Source organism: Pristis pectinata, chromosome 5 (assembly GCF_009764475.1).
Source record: "Pristis pectinata isolate sPriPec2 chromosome 5, sPriPec2.1.pri, whole genome shotgun sequence".
Lineage (NCBI taxonomy): Eukaryota > Metazoa > Chordata > Chondrichthyes > Rhinopristiformes > Pristidae > Pristis > Pristis pectinata.
Genome location: NC_067409.1, coordinates 79,561,268 through 79,580,953, shown reverse-complemented (window position 1 = coordinate 79,580,953; position 19,686 = coordinate 79,561,268). Strand labels below are relative to the sequence as shown.

General features: G+C 40.0%; 1 protein-coding gene across 2 annotated transcripts in view; it reads right to left on the bottom strand.

Annotated features, from left to right (window-relative positions):
• Positions 1-19,686, bottom strand: part of LOC127570576 (E3 ubiquitin-protein ligase RNF144B-like) — a 56,361-nt gene that overhangs the window by 11,624 nt on the left and 25,051 nt on the right. For both annotated transcript variants that reach the window (XM_052016252.1, XM_052016251.1), the window contains 3 exons: positions 18,967-19,071; positions 6,083-6,143; positions 854-1,064 (listed from right to left, as the gene is read on the bottom strand). In XM_052016252.1, coding sequence (XP_051872212.1) covers positions 854-1,064; positions 6,083-6,143; positions 18,967-19,071 — 377 coding nt within the window. The remainder of the gene's footprint in view (positions 1-853; positions 1,065-6,082; positions 6,144-18,966; positions 19,072-19,686) is intronic.

The following is a 19,686-nucleotide window of genomic DNA, read 5'->3' as shown; positions in this document are numbered from 1 at the left end:
AGACCTCACGCCTCTGTGGCCAAAATATTTGAATGAGGTGTACAACATCATGACTGATTTAAACAGGGTAATTGGAGAGATGCTGTTCCCATTAGTGGATGATTCAAGGATTGGGGAGCACAGATATTAAAATTTTGGGCAAAAGAAACAAGAAGATTTGGGATTTAAAGGGAAAGACAAATCAAAATTTGAGCTCATTCCAGAACTTCAACACACCATCCACACCTGTACTGGCTGAACTGTGGGGTTTGGTTTTCAGGTGAGATGCTTGACAGAGCTGTTCTGGTGGGCAACATAAATTCGGTGATACCTTTAGATAAGCAGATATTTATAGTCTAACCAACACCATCAAGAAACAAGTTAGATTGGTAACTTATCTCACCGCAGTATGTGCCCTCTTACCATCAAAGAAAATGGCCAAAATATACCCCTTTACAACAGTTATCACACTTCATTCAGGACAAAGGACAATGGCACATCCAAATGGGTGAATGCCATGAACTGATTGGGCAGGAAAGGTTGAATCCATTTTTCAATTTCTATTTAATTCCTTACATTGATTTTTTTTTTAGATATACAAATATACACTCAGTTTTCTGGAACAACCTACATCTCAACTCAACTGAGAAATAAATGTATAGTGTTCATTTAAGTTGACCTGCTCTATAAATATGCCCAGAAAGCCCCAAGGTAAGATGTATGAAATCATTGGGAGTGCCCCTGTTACAAATCATACTCATTTTCTCATTACACCTCTGGGTGGGTCTCACATAAGGCAGCTTTGATGATGAGTTCACAAAGCTCTGCTCAGTCCAATAACAAGGTTACTATTTTGATCGTTTATAATCCTCACCCATCATCAGATCCTTTTGAAGGCAGGAAGGGCTGGCTCTCTTGACAAGTTTGCCCTGGATGCCAACTGGCTTTGCAGATGGAGCAAAACTGTATGCAACAGGAGGGGCATTGAACTGGCACTGCCTGGTGAGAATCACCTGCCTCAATCTGGCATACAGCCTGACACTGAACTCTGGGGCACCTTGTCCTGGAAGGGTCCAGATGGATTTCTAAAAATAAAAAGAGAAAGAAATCATAAAAGTCTCATTACTTTTGGTCCTTGAGTGCACAGTATTTTCAGCCTTTCCCTTTAAAGCATTTGATTATAAGAGCTATTTTTTGCAATGTCAGTTTTTCCTTATGCTAATTAGAGATTTTCTTATGAATAGCTACTCTTCTGGAATTGGTAGCCATTTGAGGTTTAATTTGTAAACACTGAAAATTTAATTCTGGTGTAATAATTACAAGAACGTCTGATTTTTCTTAAGTGCTTTAGCCATGAAGTTTATTCATAGGGACTTTCCCGGCCTTTTTCTCTGGGCATCTGGATACAAAGAATAAAACAAAAACGGAGCTGGAAAGTGCTCCAATAAAGGATTCCACTAAGATTTCAGATGTTTCAATATGTTGCAGTGTAGGATAAGGAAAAACTCATTATGAGCAACTTAAAAAAGCTAATGTGCATTAAGCACAAAATACTTCTTCCGCCTCTGCATCACCCTCTTCAAAACCTTTGAAGTGTTTCAGACTCCACTCCATGACCAATCCAATTGGGATGTTAGACAAATACTAAACCCAAAAGGTCAAGCAAAGTTGAAGGAGCAGCACTTTTGCTTTGAAGCACCCTTCTAAAGTTTATTTAAACAGTTAGGTATCTAGTGTTTATAAAATATCCATGGTTTACTTTAAAGAAAATGTCCTCGCTAAAGTGGGGGTCACATTCAAGGAATTTACATAACACAAATTGGCTATTTGGCCCAACTGGTCCAGACCATCTCCACATAAGCCTCCTCCCTCTTTACTTCATCTAACCCTTTTAGCATAACATGTACATATCAAGCTTCCCACTCAGATTCATTTAACTCATTTACCTCAAACAAGCAATGAGGTAGCAAATTTCATACTCAACCCATTTGCTGGGTAAAGAGGTTAATCACAAATCCTACATTCAGTTGCCCTGATTTTGGTCTCGCCACAAGTGCCCTATGTCCATCCTATTGGAACCTTAAAGATCACTGCTTTCCATACTATTTTCTACGGCAGAGATCAGTTCCGTGTTAAGTATTTTGTACTGGTCTTGTCTTTCCTCATTGAACTAATGTATCCACCCACATTCCTAATCTTCCCTTCATTTTAATGGGTACTACCCAAGGATTAACTTGCAGTTTCACGACTGGTGAGGTTAAAAAAAAAACTACCATCTGGGTACACAGTGAATTCTCACATCATACTAAACAAGAGTAGTACAGGATAGTAGACTTAACTACATGGCAACCAACCATTTAAAGTGTTCAAGTAAAATAGCGGTGTCAATGCAGAAAACACAGGAACTTCCTATTCCGACCCAATCCTATAAACCATAACTGGGCCAATCTTGGAGAATTATTGTTACTATGGGGAGACATTTCAACAACAGTGAAACCCAATGAATATATCTAAAGTGAGTTGGGCAAAGGTACCAGTATAGAGCCTCACCCCAGTCAGTAAACAGCAAACACACTACTTTGTGATGTTTACTCTGCCTCCAGAATTCATTCCATTCATCCAACTACATAGTGCAATTAGTGCTACCAACTGGGATGAATTTTTAGGCAACCATAGGGCAGGATTTTACAAAAATGATGGAGACATCCTGGAGTTCAGATTTGGACCTTAGATGAAGAAATTAGGAGGAGGACACCAAAAGATTCTCTCTTCATTCATTTTCCATCCAACCTCCACAGCTGAAATCCAAATTTGCACATTGGTGCATTGTAAAATCTACCTTTATATACAGGCCGTGCCCAGGTTACACAAGGGGTTCTGTTCCTGAGAACTATCTGTAAGACAGATAGTCCTTTTTTTAAAAAAAAAAATAGCTACCCCTATCCTATTGCTTTACACACACTACTATAAATCTTTCATTTAGTTGAATAATCACTGTAATACTACCCATAAATAAACTAATGGAATATATACTGTATCTAGTTATTAGTGAATACCATGAAACATTTTATTACTAGCTTGAAAAATACTTTTAAAATATATGGGAGAATTTGAGTACAGTTGGATTTTCACAATTCAGGTCATTCGCAACCCAGGGAGCCCCTGTATCATTGTGTTATCAAGTGTATTACATCCTTACAATGTACACAGCATCAAAAGGCAGAGAATGAAAATGCTATTTGAAAAGTGTTCCATTCTTTGAGATGGACATAGAATGGGGATGAACAGGTTGAGACCATTTAAAAGTAGTTCAGACAAGTGGTTGAAAGAAAGAGCATGAATAGGATAAGGCAGATGGAAGTACTTGCTCACAGAGGAGAAACAGTAGCATGGACCAACTATTTCCCCCCATTGTTACTTTTAGAAATTTTTGTGTTTTGTCTGGTTATTCCAATTCCATAAAAAGTTTTGAATTCCAACATTTTGCACATCATCATTTTCATTGGCTTTGTTGGATTATTTTCAGAATGCTTGCTTTTCAGAATATATTTCCCCAATCTTAACAGGACCTCTTGGGATTTCCACTTTCTGTAGAATCAATGGTGTTTTAAAAGATAGCAATGCAAGTATATGGAAATACAGCTATAGAATGTTTCAATGATAAATATCCTAATAATATGGGCTGTTTTATTGATGTGCTGCAATTCAGTTATCACAAAAAGTGGAGTTAAAGTGGCTATCATATTACTATTTCAGAGAGATAGTACATATCCACAGAATATGTTGGGAAAATATGACAGGAATATGATACTGAGGAAGTGTACGTGTTTGCTAGACCCAACTAATATTTTAGGGGGCTGCTCCCCCTTGTTTTGGAGTTCTGTTCTTCTTTCAACAATTGCAAGTGCTATGGCAATACCCAGTGGGCCCTGTGTTTTTCTGTATACAATCATAACCTACTTTCTCCTTTCAATAAATTAAAAATTCTTGATGTTATTTTAATCTAATTCATGTTGGCCATCACTCACATGCTGCGATGTTCCCATCTGAATTAGTAATCCTTCAGTGTGGGTGAGATCCAGTTTCACTTTAAGAAATGCAGTCAGCAACATCATAAAGAATTTAATGTATTTAGTGGAGCTTGTTCATGAAGGAAATGTAGAGTCAGAGAGATACAGCACAGAAACAGTCCCTTCAGCCCACCAAGTTGCACTGACCATCAGGCACCCATTCATACTAATCCTATATTAATTCTCATCAATACCCCAGATTCTACCAAGAGAATCTGCCCGCAAGCCAAGAAAATCTTCCCAAAGGAAATCAGGAGAGGTCTATGATATTTTTGCTGGTGGATGTTGGAAAAAAGAGATCATGAATAAGGGAGATTACTTACTACAAGTGGAACAAAGTACAACTTTATCCAAGTTAAAGTAGAAAACTTCAGCATTTCCCATTCCCATTGTGGTTTATGTCTAATTGTGAAATTGGTCTCTTCTAATACATCCCTCCACCAACCCCCTAATGAGGCTGTGACTTCTCTGGACTATTGAGGGCACTGGACCCTCACCAATCTGTTGAAAATGCAGATCAATTCCCCAATTAGGCAATTAAGAATATGGGTTAGAGAAAAGTTTCATGAGTTCTGGTGTCTTACTCAAATGGCTATTATTCATGTGAATGTGGCCAGTTGTACAAACATACAAATTAGTGGCCCCATGAAACTGCTCCATCATTTAATGAGATCAGTGAACTGACTATAACCTCAACTTGCATTCCCACCTACCCCCGATAATCTTTTACCCCCTTGTAGTTAATGTGCACATCAGAGAGCGATTTCATTATGGGGATATCACCTATGCCCAATCTAACCTGTACAAGTGTCTCATGCACATTTCCAGAGAACCTGCAAGATAGCGATCAGGAGAACCTTTGGATGATTTCCTCCACACCCACCCCCTATAACTCAAGAGGATTAGGTCAGAGTCCCCAAGCTGCTTTTCCAGATGAGTTTAATATGGCGATGTTGGTCATCTCCCCAATCCCTTCCTCAACTAACTTTGCTCTGTAGGGAACTAGGAGGACTGGTCATAACATTCTTCAACTCCTGGTTTATATAAATATTTGCTGCATATGTCTAAGTATTTAGCATATGAAAGGAAAGTCTGAAAGATCCCTCCCATCACACAGTTAAAGTAGAATCAATGCATCTGGGTCAACTTCCTCCAAGAACAAATGGGGTAACTATCTGCTTAGGAATGGGAATGAAAGTCATGGGAAGACCTATTTAACCAAAAAAATCTCCCCTGTATTTCATGACATCATAATTTGAAACTCATTGTAAGGCAAAAATAAAAATCACAACTCAAAAATGTTTTTCCATCCATTAATCTTAAATGGAAGCATTACAAGCCTGTGACCTGCTGAGATGAGCTCTTTGCAAATGATATCCCTAAAAAAAGTTTCCAAGGCAGAAGAAAGATTGCACATCAAAAGCCAATAGTCATAGTTAAAAGGCATAGATGTGCTGATGGGCAAACAGGCCACCATTTCACCTCATTATCTTTAGGGGACCAGAATTAGCTTAGAGTTTTCATCAGCAGATTAAACATTTTGGACAGAGTCTGCAATTTGACAGGGTGCACATGGCCGTGAAAGATTAAGCTGTTGGGTGTCGAACAATCAATAGGATCAATTAAACACAAGACTGTAAAAAAATTGAGATGGACGCTCCATTTCATTCTCAGTACTGCAACCACTTAGCTCACACTTTTCTGTACACCTGGATCTGAAAGGGGGCCCCTTGCATGACACATGTCACAATATCAGTTTACAACAGGAACAAGAAGCTGACAAAGCATGTGCAGAAAAAAAACTCTGAAAATATCAGAAATAAGGAAAATTTAAGCAAAGGGGATACAAAGCACAAACAAGTCAATTCTGATTAGTAGCCTCAGCTGATTAAGATGTTAGATTCGGAAAATAAAAAAGACCAAATACAACCCCAGCTGACCCAATGCTTAGGCAAAAGTTGACAGAATCCAAAGTAGTAAAACCCCCAGTGAGAAGCTGAGAGAGCGTTTTTGCATATAAAAAGATGGCACACCTCGATCAAATTTCAGTTGCTGGTACAGCTGAAGCAGATCAGCTGGAACCAAACAAGCAATCTGAAACAAATAAAACAAAAAGTTAAACAAGACCCAAAAGGTGTTTACTTAAAAAAGTTATAAGACATACATTCAATTCAAAACCTGCCTTAAGCACAGCAGCTAATTCTTTCACTAATGGCTGTTCGTTCTTCCACCAGTAAGTAGGCCAGCTTCCAGCAAGAACAATGGCAATATTACCTTCTACGAGCATCAGCAGTAGGGAGCTACCACTGGGTCTCCTGAAGGGGAGCAGATTGGCACCATGTAATGGAAGATAGTTAGATTGTTCTTTGCCAAACATCTGCCTTGTTCGCCTGAGGCTTCTTGCTGAAGTGTGGTTCCATGAGTCCTGGTTGTCCTGCTAACTTATCTAAGAGCAAATAACTTGTGCAGGAGCCACAACAGTGAAGTATAACAAGCTCTTCCATGATTACTGGGGAGGAGAAAGCAGATATCCAAATCCATGTTGACAAGATAGATCCAGATTCACATTCAGACCACCCCAATCATTGCCTTGCGAGTGAGTGAAGTCTGTCTATCTGAAAAATCAGACCTAGGCATCTAATGGATGTTCACCAAATTACCCAGCAGAATAATATCATCGTTTTGCACTGTTGTGAACTGCATTCACTAGTAGAAAAGTTGAGATCAATTAGAATACCCAGCACCATTGGAAATGACTCTAGACTGCATATCTACCTGTATTCAAGAATTCAACAAATAGGACTATATCCGTGTAGAGAAAATAAACACTTATTTTACAATTCAATAAATAAATAGATAGATAAATAAAGGCTGCTTATCTCAATTGTCCATGATGCTGCCTCATCTTGCCATGGACGGGGTAGAACCATGGCAGCTGGCACTGAGGCATTTTAGTTGAAGGATACTTTTTTAAAAAATATATATAAATAAAAGAGTGCATATGTACTCCCACTGATGGGAAAATAGGATTATGGCAGGATTCCCACCAGCAGAACTTGTAATTCCACTTCTTCCCACAGAAGGAAAAAATTGCACAATGCATTCTCCATTACTGGATAAATCATGTTGCAATTACAACAGTTGATTCCAGTTAGAGTGTAAACTAAAATTTGGCTCTTTAAAACCTCCACCCATTGTGGTCACTCATATTCAAATAAATACTTCCAGATATAAACTTCAAAACCTCTGATATGTAAATAGCAGCTGCATGGAAAGATCTTTCTTTCCTCCCTGCCACACCTCATCCCATTTAGGGATATATTTCTTCATCTTTACTGTGTCAAAACACTGGTTAAACGCAGAGACAGGCAGAAGAGAACAGCTGGACTGGGTGTTTGGCTACAGGATCAACCAAATCTGCTCTGTATTTTTTACTTCAAAAAAAATATAACAAGAACATATTTCCTTACCATATAGGAGGCTATTTTAGCCCATCAAGTCCATGGCAGCTCACAGAGCAATCCCATTCCCACACTAATTTTCCTCGTAATCTCTTCTTCCCACACTTACATCAACTCCCCCCACCAGATTCTACCATCCACCTTCACATTAGGGGTAATTTACTATGGTCAATTAACCTACTAACCCACAGTCACAGGGGAACATGCAAACTCCACACACACACACAGCGCTCAAGGTCAGGATTGAACCTGGGTCACTGGAGCTGTGAGGCAGCAGCTTGACTAACTATACCACTGTGCCACCCTTCATCTTCTATCCAATGTGAAAATGGTTGAAGGAAGTCAAATTGCATCAGTCTGTATGCTACTAAGTTATGAAGAGGAAGTGGGTTTGACTGCTGGTTTGTACTGAACTGGCCAATTTCAGGTAGGGCCTTGTAGCATTGACCTTGGGCAAACAAAACAGACAAAGGCAGGTTTCACCATTCTTTGATCACTGCAATGGGAAGTGCCACCACTGGCACCAGACATTTGACCAAACCCCATTCTGCCCTCCCAGGCAGATACAAAGGATCCAATAACACTCAGTCTGAACCAGGGCAAAAAGAACTCACCAGTATTCAGGCTAACATTTAATCCTTCACTCAGCAACAATAAATCAGATTCTCTAGTTATTTAATTACAATGTGGGATCTTGCCACATAAGCATCAGCTGCCCTGATTTCCACAAAAAAAATTTACTCACTTTGAAATGTCCTTTGAAATTCATTATGAAAGTCATCAAATAAATTCAAGTTCTTTTTAACTGAAAAGACCATGTTTGGCTTGTGACAGCAGAAAGCTGCACCAGTGAATTCAGTGGAAAGGGGAGTGCACCAGAGGCTTAAGTGTTCAAATCGATGCATTGTCAACAGTCATGTATCATTGGTGAATAGACTTCCGTGCTTCTTTGAGATGACTCATGACAGCATTTACTCCTTCTTTAAAGATGCTTTATCACCCTGAGTATCACAGGGTGACTTATAAGTTATCATGGAGATATTGATGGACCCATGTTTATAAAGATGGCAGCAAGCTTCACAATTATTGGATTATGCAAGGGAGAAGAAAGAAAATAATCTGCTGAGAATCTGTGTCCACAGAGTCCCAGGATTTTAGTTGGATGCAAGGTCCCTAATACCATCCCACGTTCACTTATCAAACTCATACATGAAAATCAAAGAAACTCCGGTAATCTCCCTGCCCCAGTGCTCACCTCACACCCACTACTGCTGATTGCTCTTTAGCTCCATACTTCCAACCTCTCAAACCCCAGCCCACACAATTGCTGCTTCACCCCAATTCACCACTGACATGTTTATTAGATCATCTACCACCAAATCTTCACCGACTCCCTCTGATGGTCTGGGTTCCAAATGCACAGTATTCAAAATCTTGGACAACAAACAATCTGCTAGAGGATCTCGGAGGGTCGGGCAGCATCTGTGGTGAGAACAGAATTGGCAGCGTTTCAGGTGGAAACCCTGCATCAGGACCTGGATCAAACTCTTGGCCCTTGTTTACATATCTGTCCTTTGTTTTGATGCATCTAACCTCTGCCACCTGCTCCAACCCTACACCACATCCCCTCCCCTGATCACATCGTTATTTGCCTCTGGAAAATATAGCAATTTAACTACAACTCTTTGCCGCTTCCTTGTAACTTCTAATCCGTGACCAATTCCTAAATGTTAAGTATTTTAAAATATTTCAGTCCACTTGAGTTCATCAAATAAGTGCAAATTTGTGCTGGCTTCAAGTGCTTAAAGACCTCTTTAGAATCATACTTTTGTAGGATTTGATGCCATCAGGTATGGGTGCTTGACGGCCAGCAGCTCTGTGGCCCAAACGGCCAGATTCCATGCCGTCTCTGGTGACCCTAAAGAGGGTAGTGGAGGAGGTGGAACAACCAAACATAAAAGAAAAATAACACTATTATAGACGGATATTATTGCGAATAATAATAATGAACAGCTTCACTGGGGTAATGAGGAAGAAATTATTTCCACTGGTCACTGAGATGCAGATTTGAGATAACTAGAAAATCCAAGAGGGGAGATGAAAATTCTTAGCAATTTGTTAGTGTTTGCACAAATGAAAAGGATGGTGGAGATCAATTCCAGAGCAATATTCCCAAGGGAAATCAGTGCATGAAAAAGCAAAATGTGCAGTTACTGGGAAAGGTCACTGAGTGAGACAAACCCGATGGCCTCCCATTTTGCCAGCTTCAACGAACTTTTCAGTCCTCTTTAAAAATGACTGGAGATGTGCATTGCCCCGGAACAGTCCCATGCTAAGGAACTCAATATTCCAACAACACACATTGAGAAAGATTCTAGCGTCAGGATGTCTGATGAAAGACACAGAGACATTAAGTGCAGTGTGTTCCATGTGGACACAAACCTATTAATATTTACCTTGTGCAAGTTCCTAAAAATATTATATCCTGGTTGTAAGTGTTGCCAGTACTGTTCATACAATGGCTATAGGTTTAGAAAGCCACCAAGTAGAACCCGAATACTTTCTGTAGTGCAAGAGAAACCAGCAGCCTTCCCACCCATCCCCACCCTACCCTATCGTCTGACTTAAAAGTGGGATGTTAGAAAGTAGCAACACCTGATTCAAATCAAAATGAAAGTCTTCCATCAATACAACTGTTCCACTTGATATTATAGAGACAAGAGGTCAGTGTACTATTTGGTTGCTACTCAGATGTTTTGAACAGAACTGCACCAGGGTAGGTGTGGTGCAGTACAGAACTTGGCTAAAATTTGTGGCGGCAATGAGTCACACTATCTCTAGAGCTGTCTGGTCAGGCATTAAAGAAATGGAAGACTGTTTAAATTAAAAACCCTGTTTTTCTGATACTTAGGGATACAAATGAATGAAAAACTACCTTTCACCAGCTGCAGTTGAAAATGCAACATGTACTTTTTAATTCACTGCAAATATTGTATCATGGCATTCACTTCAATATCTTCAAAAGGCATTAAACGTAATATATTTTAAGCATGTAAAGTGTACAATGCATTGCACAGCAACGCTCAGATTATCAAAAGGTTGATGCAGACTACAGCTGACTCCACTCCCCACCCCCCCCCCCCACCCCGCATTATGGGTCATTCAAGTAACAGAAATTCACCCTCATGGAATTCACAAATCACTACCCAAAAATCCAAGGTACAGAATATAATTAATTCTTACAAAATTTGTGGACTGGTGGAGAGGGGAGGGAAATTAAGTAAATAAACAACTGCAAAACAAAACAACTAATTTTGTCTATTTTTATATTTTTCAACTTGCATTTTTTGATGCGTGCTCAGATAATTTTTTTGACATGCAGCAAGTTCTATTTGCTGTCTAGCAGTTCTTCCTCCCCCAAGAACTTTCCATATTATTTACCCTCAAGATGTCTGAAACAGGCCTAGCACCTTTAAGTGCAAGGTGTAAACCTGAAACAACCACCATTATTTGTTGCGAGTTGTATCATCAATCTATCTTATTTGATATGCATTTAAAAGTATATGTCCCCATTCAAATTGAAGGCTGGAAGATGATGAGCATCTGCAATCACTTGTTTCTAAACACAGCTGCTGGCCATTATTTGCTTTACTTTAAAAACTGGGAAGCTAATCTCTTAAGTGTTCCCACCACTCACCTCCCCAGCACCCCCACCCGCTGTGATACTATCATTATTGTTGGGTTCCTACAGATTGTTTTTCACTAATCTCCACTTATAACACAGGATTCAATGAGAAGCAAAGTTTCGTGTTACGGAAAATTGCAATATGGATGGCTTTCTAGGAACACAACACAACCCAGGGGTTGCCTGTAAATGTTTCAGTGTGACATTGTTACGTTGTTGAAAAGCAAGCACACCACATGGCTGTTGTTAATTAGGATCACGCCATGAACACAAATGGATGAAGAAAACAAGCGTGATGACACTTGCGGGTTGCCCCCAGAATATTCTGTACAAAAGATGCTTTTCACTGTGTATTTCGATGTACAAAGATCTAATAAAGATATCTTATCTTGTGCTTAAAGATACAGTGCATCATTCCCCCTTTTAAAAGCAGTAATGAGTTATCTATCATTAATAGTCACATCTAAGAAGGGGAAAACAGTTATAATTAAGAAAATCTATAAGTCTAGCACAGTGACTGGTTTTTTGAGACTTTCTGACTATCCTAGTCATTTTAGTGTTGTTAGTTCTGAATTTTAACAAGGAATTGCTTGGACTTGGTGTTTCACTTCCTAAAGTCTGGACTGGATCCAACTGTGACACAACTTCATGATTGAGTGATGCACCAACTAGACTTCATTCACTTCTATCAGAGATCACTTGATCTACAAGAACACTCTGAACTCTGTCACCAATTTCTTTGGTTCTCATTCTCATTAAGTGTTCCTTGGTTCTGCAAACCTCAATGTAGTTTGTTGCATCATATTACAACTTTATAAAGGATTGGCAATACTGCACCCAGAGCATATATATTTACAGTTCTAGTCACCAAACTACAGGAAACATGTCATTGTGTTGGCGAGGGTGCAGAGGAGATTCACCAGGGCATTGTCGGGAGCATTGAGGTCATGGCAAGAGAATGGATGGACTTGGTTTGTTTTCCCTGGCCCAAGAATGATATGACGTGGGTATATAGGATTATGAAGAACATAGATAGGGTGTATAGTAAAAGTCTTCTTTCCGTGGTGGACGTGCCCAAGACAAGAGGGCATTAGGTTTAAGGTGAGTGTCAGAAGTTTTGAAAAAGGATCCAAGGGGGAATTTTTTTTCCCCCACACAGAGAGTGGCTAGTATTTGGAACATGCTTCCTGAAGAGGTGCAGGAGGCAGATATCCTCACAACATTTAAGGAGCATCTAGACAAGTACCTGAATCGCCAAAGCAAAAAGGCTACAGAACCAATGAGTTTAAATGGGATTAGTGTAGATAGGTACAACATACAGCATGGACATGGTAGGCTGAAGGGCCTGTTTCTGTGCTGAAAAAATTTATGACTCAGTGGTTCCTATTTCCTACATGTGAAAGCTCAAATTGCTTGGGGGCTAAGTACATAAATATATTTGCTTCACTTGGAACTGCATTCCCTCCCATTACTGTCATGATGATATTTTTAATTCCACCATTGCTATTCAACTTCAGAAGCTAAATTTTGTTGACCAATATTCAAGCATGTTCAATCTTGTCTTTGTTAAGAGTTCTACAGGTGTACAGCCCATGATAACAGCAAGGAATTAGCCAAATATTATTTCACGCTACTCTTTCAGTATCCCTGTAGTAGTTGCAGCTGAGTGGCCTCTCAGTTGCTCTTGTTAAAGCTGAATGATATGAAAGAAAGAGATTCCAGTAAGTTCAATAAATGAGTCGATGGAAACGGTGGGCCATTGTCAGAAATAAGCCTTGTAGGCAATTCATTGCATGCACATACAGACCTCCATTTATCTATTGCACACCTAGAGTGGTGGTGCATGAACCAGTAGTCACTCAAGTCAAATGAAGTGAAATATTAAATCAGTGCCAGAAAAATGTTCTGTTTCACAATCAAGTGTGTGTGCACTCTCCAAAAAGGTCTAGTGGACTACATTCTTTAATGGGGAAAGCAGTTTTTAAGTAGTTTGTTCCAATGACTTCGGCAAACAGTGTATTTTCTTACCATAGATTTTAAATTCAGTCTCCAAACAGCATCATCAAACAAAGCTAGCTGAAATAGATTTCAGATCACCTATTCCTGGTTGTTCCGTGTGAAGTTAGATAAAACTATCTCAAAGTACTGTGTATTACCACGATGACGACATTTGATGCTCCCTGCTCATGTAACAACACACTGCAATAATTGTGGAACCATTTCAGCTCCTCTTCCATATACTGATCAAATTCTGCCCATCCTTTCAACAACAGTCTTTCTGGCTCTTCTGCAATTTCAGGTTACTGGACAATCCTCACCATTTAACACGTGGATCTCACTTTCATTTCCTTTGGATTACAGCAGTCTTCCAGTTTCACCAGAGCACCCTTAACTTGGGAGATGGGCTCCAAAATTTTCCTTGGTGAAAGAGGAGAGATGTTATGGATCATCAAGGACTCAAGGAGCATGCCAAACACACTGTCAAAATCCAGTGGGATCAGAAATATAGGGAGGTCAATGGCAGCAGTCTGGCCCCAAGGATGTAGATGCAGTGCCACAAGAAATTCAATGACGTCACAGGACTCATCAAGGTCAGAAAATGCATTTTTAAATGACACATCCTACCAACTACACAAATGGATTCCAAGATTCATCAATTCATTTCCATCACTTGCTAATCAAGTCACAAGTATTTGAACCTAACATTCCTATATTCCACTGCACCCTCACACATTAGCAATGCTGCAAGTCTCTTTGATGCTTCAGGCTGAAACAAATATTACAGTACAGACTTGCAGAATGCCCACAATATCAAATCTCTAACACCATGGGCCAGATTGCGCGACCTAATCCCAACTCTTGGGAGTCTCTAGCCTCCATCTCATCCACTCAAGTTTCCTACCTCCTTCTTGGTCACTCCTGGGCTTCCAATCAACCCAACCAATTCCAGACTCACTCAATTCTACAGGAGGTCCCACAGACCAAACAAATCACATCCCTGGATTGGAGTGATGAACTGCTGGAACTTGATTTAATGGCATGATCTAAATATTTACCAAAAAAGGCATAATAAGTATTTACATAGGTCAAACCATTTCTGCTCCTCTTCCCAGAAATCAATCTGCCTACTGACTTTTGTTTGCTCTTAGTAGAAATACTACTTTTGACAATTTTGTCAGCCGTGTCATAGAGCACAGGAGCAGGCCCTTCAGCTCATCATGTCCATGCTGACTTTTTGCCACCTACACTAATAGCATTTGTCTGCATCCTTCTATGCCTTGCCTATTTAAGTGTCCTCAACTCAACCAGTTTTTATTTTTGAATTGCATAATTTAGGCACAACCTTTCCTAAAGGTAAAAAAGGCAAAAACACAGATTTAATAAAATCCATGCAGGAATAAGTCGTGCTATTTGGTTACCACTTTCAAATACCAGAACTGCAACACCCAAGTTCGGATTGCTGGCAGCACAACTATAAAGTCACAACAGGCTGGAGTTCTGTCCTTGAGTGGTACTGCTTTGCTTCATGAAGCAAGATGACAAAAGAGACTGCAGATGTTGGGAATTGGAAACAAAATGCTGGAATAACTCAGAGGGTCAAGCTGTCTGTGGAGGCAAAAGATGCGTTAACATTTTGGGTTGAGATCCTACCTCACGACTGAAAGGGAAGAGGAAAAGTCACCAGTATACTGTAGTATGGGGGTGGAGTCAGGAGGGTGAGATAGAGGCTGCTAGGAGGAACTAGGGGCCCATCTCCATCTGGTTCCACCTATCAGTATCTATCCACATTTTCCTTTGTATTGCTATAAACTAGCAATCTTTCCTCTTCCCTCTCAGTCTTGATGTAAGGTCTCAACCTGAAATGTCAACTTACAACTTCCACCCCCACAGAGTTCATTGAGCATGAACCTGCTCTGAATTCTCAGGAAACCTGCATTCCCCCACCAACCCCTACAGGCTGTTGTCAGCGAGCTCAGAGTGTCCAGACCTTCAAAGCTGAACCTCCACAACCTGCAGCCATCTTCACTGAAGGCCACCACCCACCCACTCCATGGCCACTAAGGTCACACTACATACAACATTCAATGGGTGCAGAAACCTGCTTGGTGAGATTTTACACTTTCAAGCAAAGTATGATTTTGAGCTGCTCAGGAACATTCACATAGTGGAGACTTTTATTTTTGAACTGTGATTGAAACAGTGATGTGGTCAACAATAGAGGGAGCCAAAGAGATGGGGGAACTAGTATCATGGTTAATGGTGTCTCATACAAATCACTTCAAGTACAATCCATCTCCCCTCTTTTGCTCTGTGCTCCTGAGCTGGAGAGGGAGTGCAACAAGGTGTAGACCATCACAAACCTTGGGACCCACTCAGCCAAATATTATAGGACTCATGCAGGCAGCATTATTCAGGCAGTAGTCTTCTCTTTCAGATGTCTTAGGGGAGGATAGCATCAATGAAACTCTGGTACACATTGGCAGCATGGGTAAGCAGCCATATCATCAGTGCAGCAACAGTTACACAATCACCCATGAGATAGTGAGCATTGAGCTGTATGATACACTTCCTCTGCTCACAGATCAACTGAGGGAGAGGAATCTTTTTTGGATTGGTACGAGTTGGCATGCAGTTCCCCCACAGAATTGCACCTGTGGTCAAGGGCTGCTGCATTATGAGGAAAATCAACAATCCCAGCAAGCCCAATGTCAACGCTCTGTTTATGCATCTCTGGAAAGGAGAACAAAATGAAGGGTTTTGACCAAAATGTCAACTGCCCATCCCCACCCCCCACAAATGCTGCCTGACCCACTGAGTTCCTCCAGCATCTTGTTTGATGTTCCAATTTCCAGTATCTGCAGTCACATGTCTTCACAACAAAATAGTTTTGCTCTCTTAACAGAGTGCCTCAGTGTCCCCCTTAAAAAAAATTAGTAGATGGCAAACCATGAGATGTCACAAATAAATTCTAGTTCTAGCCTGGAAGGAGGCATGTGCATAAATGCACGTTGCCATTCAGTTTACCAACAAATGTAATACTTGCCTTGTCCTGCTAAGCATCAATCTGCAGTTGGAGCAGCTGGCAGATTTGAATGAAAGAATCCTTACTGGAAGAAAAATCCCCTGTACTTTGCTCCTTACCCAGATGAAATAGGCTCCTCCAACTCTATCCCCTGTAGTTTTCCCCACATCCATCATGCTGACACTAGTGACCTTGTCATCAGCTGTCCTGTCCCAAAGCTTTGGAATTCCCTCCAGACTCAATGAGGCAATAAAACTTCCCTTGAATGGTCCCAATACCAACATTGAGTAAATTACCCTTCACATATGCACATTTTTAAGACCAATATAACCGGTTCCTGTTTATGATCACTATGGGCATGAAATTGGCATATTAAGAAGAGTTACCTTACACTGTCAGTGCAGACAGGGTGTTTCCTCCTAGGGATAACCAGGGGAATTTTGTTTTAAATTAAGGAACCAGCAAATTTCCAATAATAAAATGAACTACATTATCTCAATTAGGGCAAATGCTCTTTGATGAGCTACACTTGAAATATCTGTTCATTTAAAGACACGAACAGAAGTTATGCAGCACCTCTTAGAATTGTGCACAAAAATACAAGTTAATTGTCAAAACTGTGAGTGAGTGGAAGTCAGATAAATCAGTGTTATTTTAAAACACAAAATGAGACACAGAGGCAGACAGAGAGGGGACTGGATGTCAAATTTAACCATTTGGCTGGATAACCTACATTTTCCACAAATGAACGCATGTAATAAAGCTGACATTGAGATTCCAATTCCTCTCTCAACCAATCCCAATGAGTAATAGCTTGACAATTACAAAGACAGGATCTCTTCATCATAGTCATAAGTGCAACAGTTTTGTCCATTGAGGTCTAGTTTTGAATAGCTCATTTTTGACTGTTTCATGCTGTTTAATGTATTCAGGCACACTCAGAACAATCCCTAGCAACAAAATGCTGCAGTATAATTCCTTGATCTACACCTCAGCACTGATGAAGTTGTCACACTCACTTGAGAAGATGTGAGAAATAGGAGTACTGCCTTATGGGACACTGTTGAGCACTTGAAGCCAAACCAAGTATCGGGAGAAAATGGAAAGGGATGACACATCATATCTTTGTCACAACTAAACTTGGAATACTAGAAGGCCACAGGAAGTGGGAAACCCATTTTCTGATTGTCACATCCATTTGTCAGTCCAACTCACGTTTTCAGATGCCAACTAACCACCTGAATATTCTTTGCCTTTGACAATGATAACTTCAACCTTGCTGGTTACAAACATTTTGAATAGGAGTTGAGCAGCGACAACGTCACCTATGGAAGCTACAGAAATACACAGCAAAATACTGCCAGGAAACCTCCTGCACCAATATAAATCAAATTATCAGTTCTGTCAAGTGGTCACCAGCCAAATTCAAATGGAGTTTGATACAAGCATGCTAGTCACACTTTAATAAAATGATACAGGTCCTCCACAGGTTATGACAGGTTCCATGCCTGAGAACTGTTTGTAACCTGAACAGTTCACAAGTCAGAAATACAGCCGCCCAGTAATATATTTAAATAAAAACATAGGCCAACCAAGGGTGAGGTTTAGTTAAACCAGGGCATTTAACTCAACCATTCAGATACTGTCGAGAACAAGTTCCCACACAGCCTGCAGCCCCCCAGCAGCTAGCAAATCCCACTGGTCTCCCAAATGTTCATCTGTATGTGTGGGCTGTACATAAGTTAGGCATTCATAACCTGGGGAGGACCTGCATGAATATTCTAAAATAATGCAAAAACCTTGGCTAAAGTGGCCAAAAAAAAACCACTAAAAACCCAAAAAACAGTCACATGATACTGGGAGCCAAGCAAACATTCCACAGCAGCAACCTGGTTCCAAATACAGACACTGACCCCATCAGCTGCTGGTGCACCCAGCAGGAAATGAATGTCCAGCAGTCAAACTTCTCCAAAGCCTTGGAGTGGTTTTGTTGATCCAAATTAAGTATGCCGCAAGCACTCTATAATATGAAACACGTTCCACTTTTGCTTTGACAGTGTCTCAAGAATCATGTCTCAATTCACGAATAAAGGCTTTTCATTTGCAGAAGTGTTCACAGGCACTTCTATGGGAGTACAGCAATATTCTGGTTGCATTGTTCGGTGGAACACTGAAAATTTCTGCTTGTAATTTTGATGTATGCGCATTTCCACCTCCTTTCTTTTGACCATTCCACTCTTCAGTATCACTGAGTGGCACAGAGACTATATTACTACATAATCAAATCACATTACTCCTCTGGGTCTAGTATCAAACCCTTTCAAACAGAGTTTGTTTTGTTACTTCTAAAGTAATCCATTTTCTATTTAAAAACAAAAATGTTTCTCAGGTCTTTGTGTAACAATGGAAAAATTAGAACTCCAAGAGGAGATTTCATTTAAGTGTTTTGCCCCATTTTCACTCCCTCATTCTTTTCCTCTCAGTCACAGTATCTTGCAAAATACTGAGGACATGACATTGGTATTGGACCCCAGAGAGTGACAAATGACCCTCAAGTGGTTGGGAGGAAAGATGCACTGAGATATCAATGGAAATAGGTTGCCAAAAATTGGTTGGCTGAAGCATTACAATTTGATGTGCCACACTTACACTAACAACTGGCTGTAAATGGAAGAAATATTGCAACTTTGAACAAATCAAAAAATCAGTATGTTAGAGTAATTCCTATTAATCACAAAACATTATTACCTCTGCATCCTGTAAGACACCATTTTTAGGACATCCCAGCTCAGGGCACGTGACCGTAGATCCACAACCTTCTCTGATCATCAGTTCCACATATTGTGTCAAACACTAATATGAGTCAAACATGATGAGAAAAAAAATGTATGTTGGTTACTTGGTATTGACATGTCTGCTATATTTATTACATCAGCAAACCTTAGGTTTCACTCCTCTTCAAGATGTTAGATTCTAAGTGAATATGAATATTCTGTGTTGCTGCAATCAATGCTATTGGCAAAGCATAAATTTCAGCTCATAATTCCATCCATACAACATTTTTACTGAATGCCAAAAATGCCATGTCAGTTATATGTGTTACCTTGTGATTTGAGATAGTCTAAAATATGGCTTCGTGAACAGATTGTAAATGATGCTTCCAAGGGCTTGGAATCAAATTAAGGGTTCAGAAGAGTAAACCAGATTTATTCAGTATTCTGCGCAAATGTTAACAGAACCACTGCCTTTTTTTTTTATACATTCAAGATGCCCGGAGAGAGATCATTTCTGATATTAATGGCCCTAGTCAAGTGAGATCTTTCTCTATTTGTGTTTCTTGGCCTGCTGCTGTGTTTTCCAGACAGACGCTGGCGACTTCCAAACATCCCTGGCAAGGATGAATATGTCTGAGATGTAGGTTCAGAAAGGGCAGAAATTTTAGATTTGATCAAAAGAAGGGAGTACACT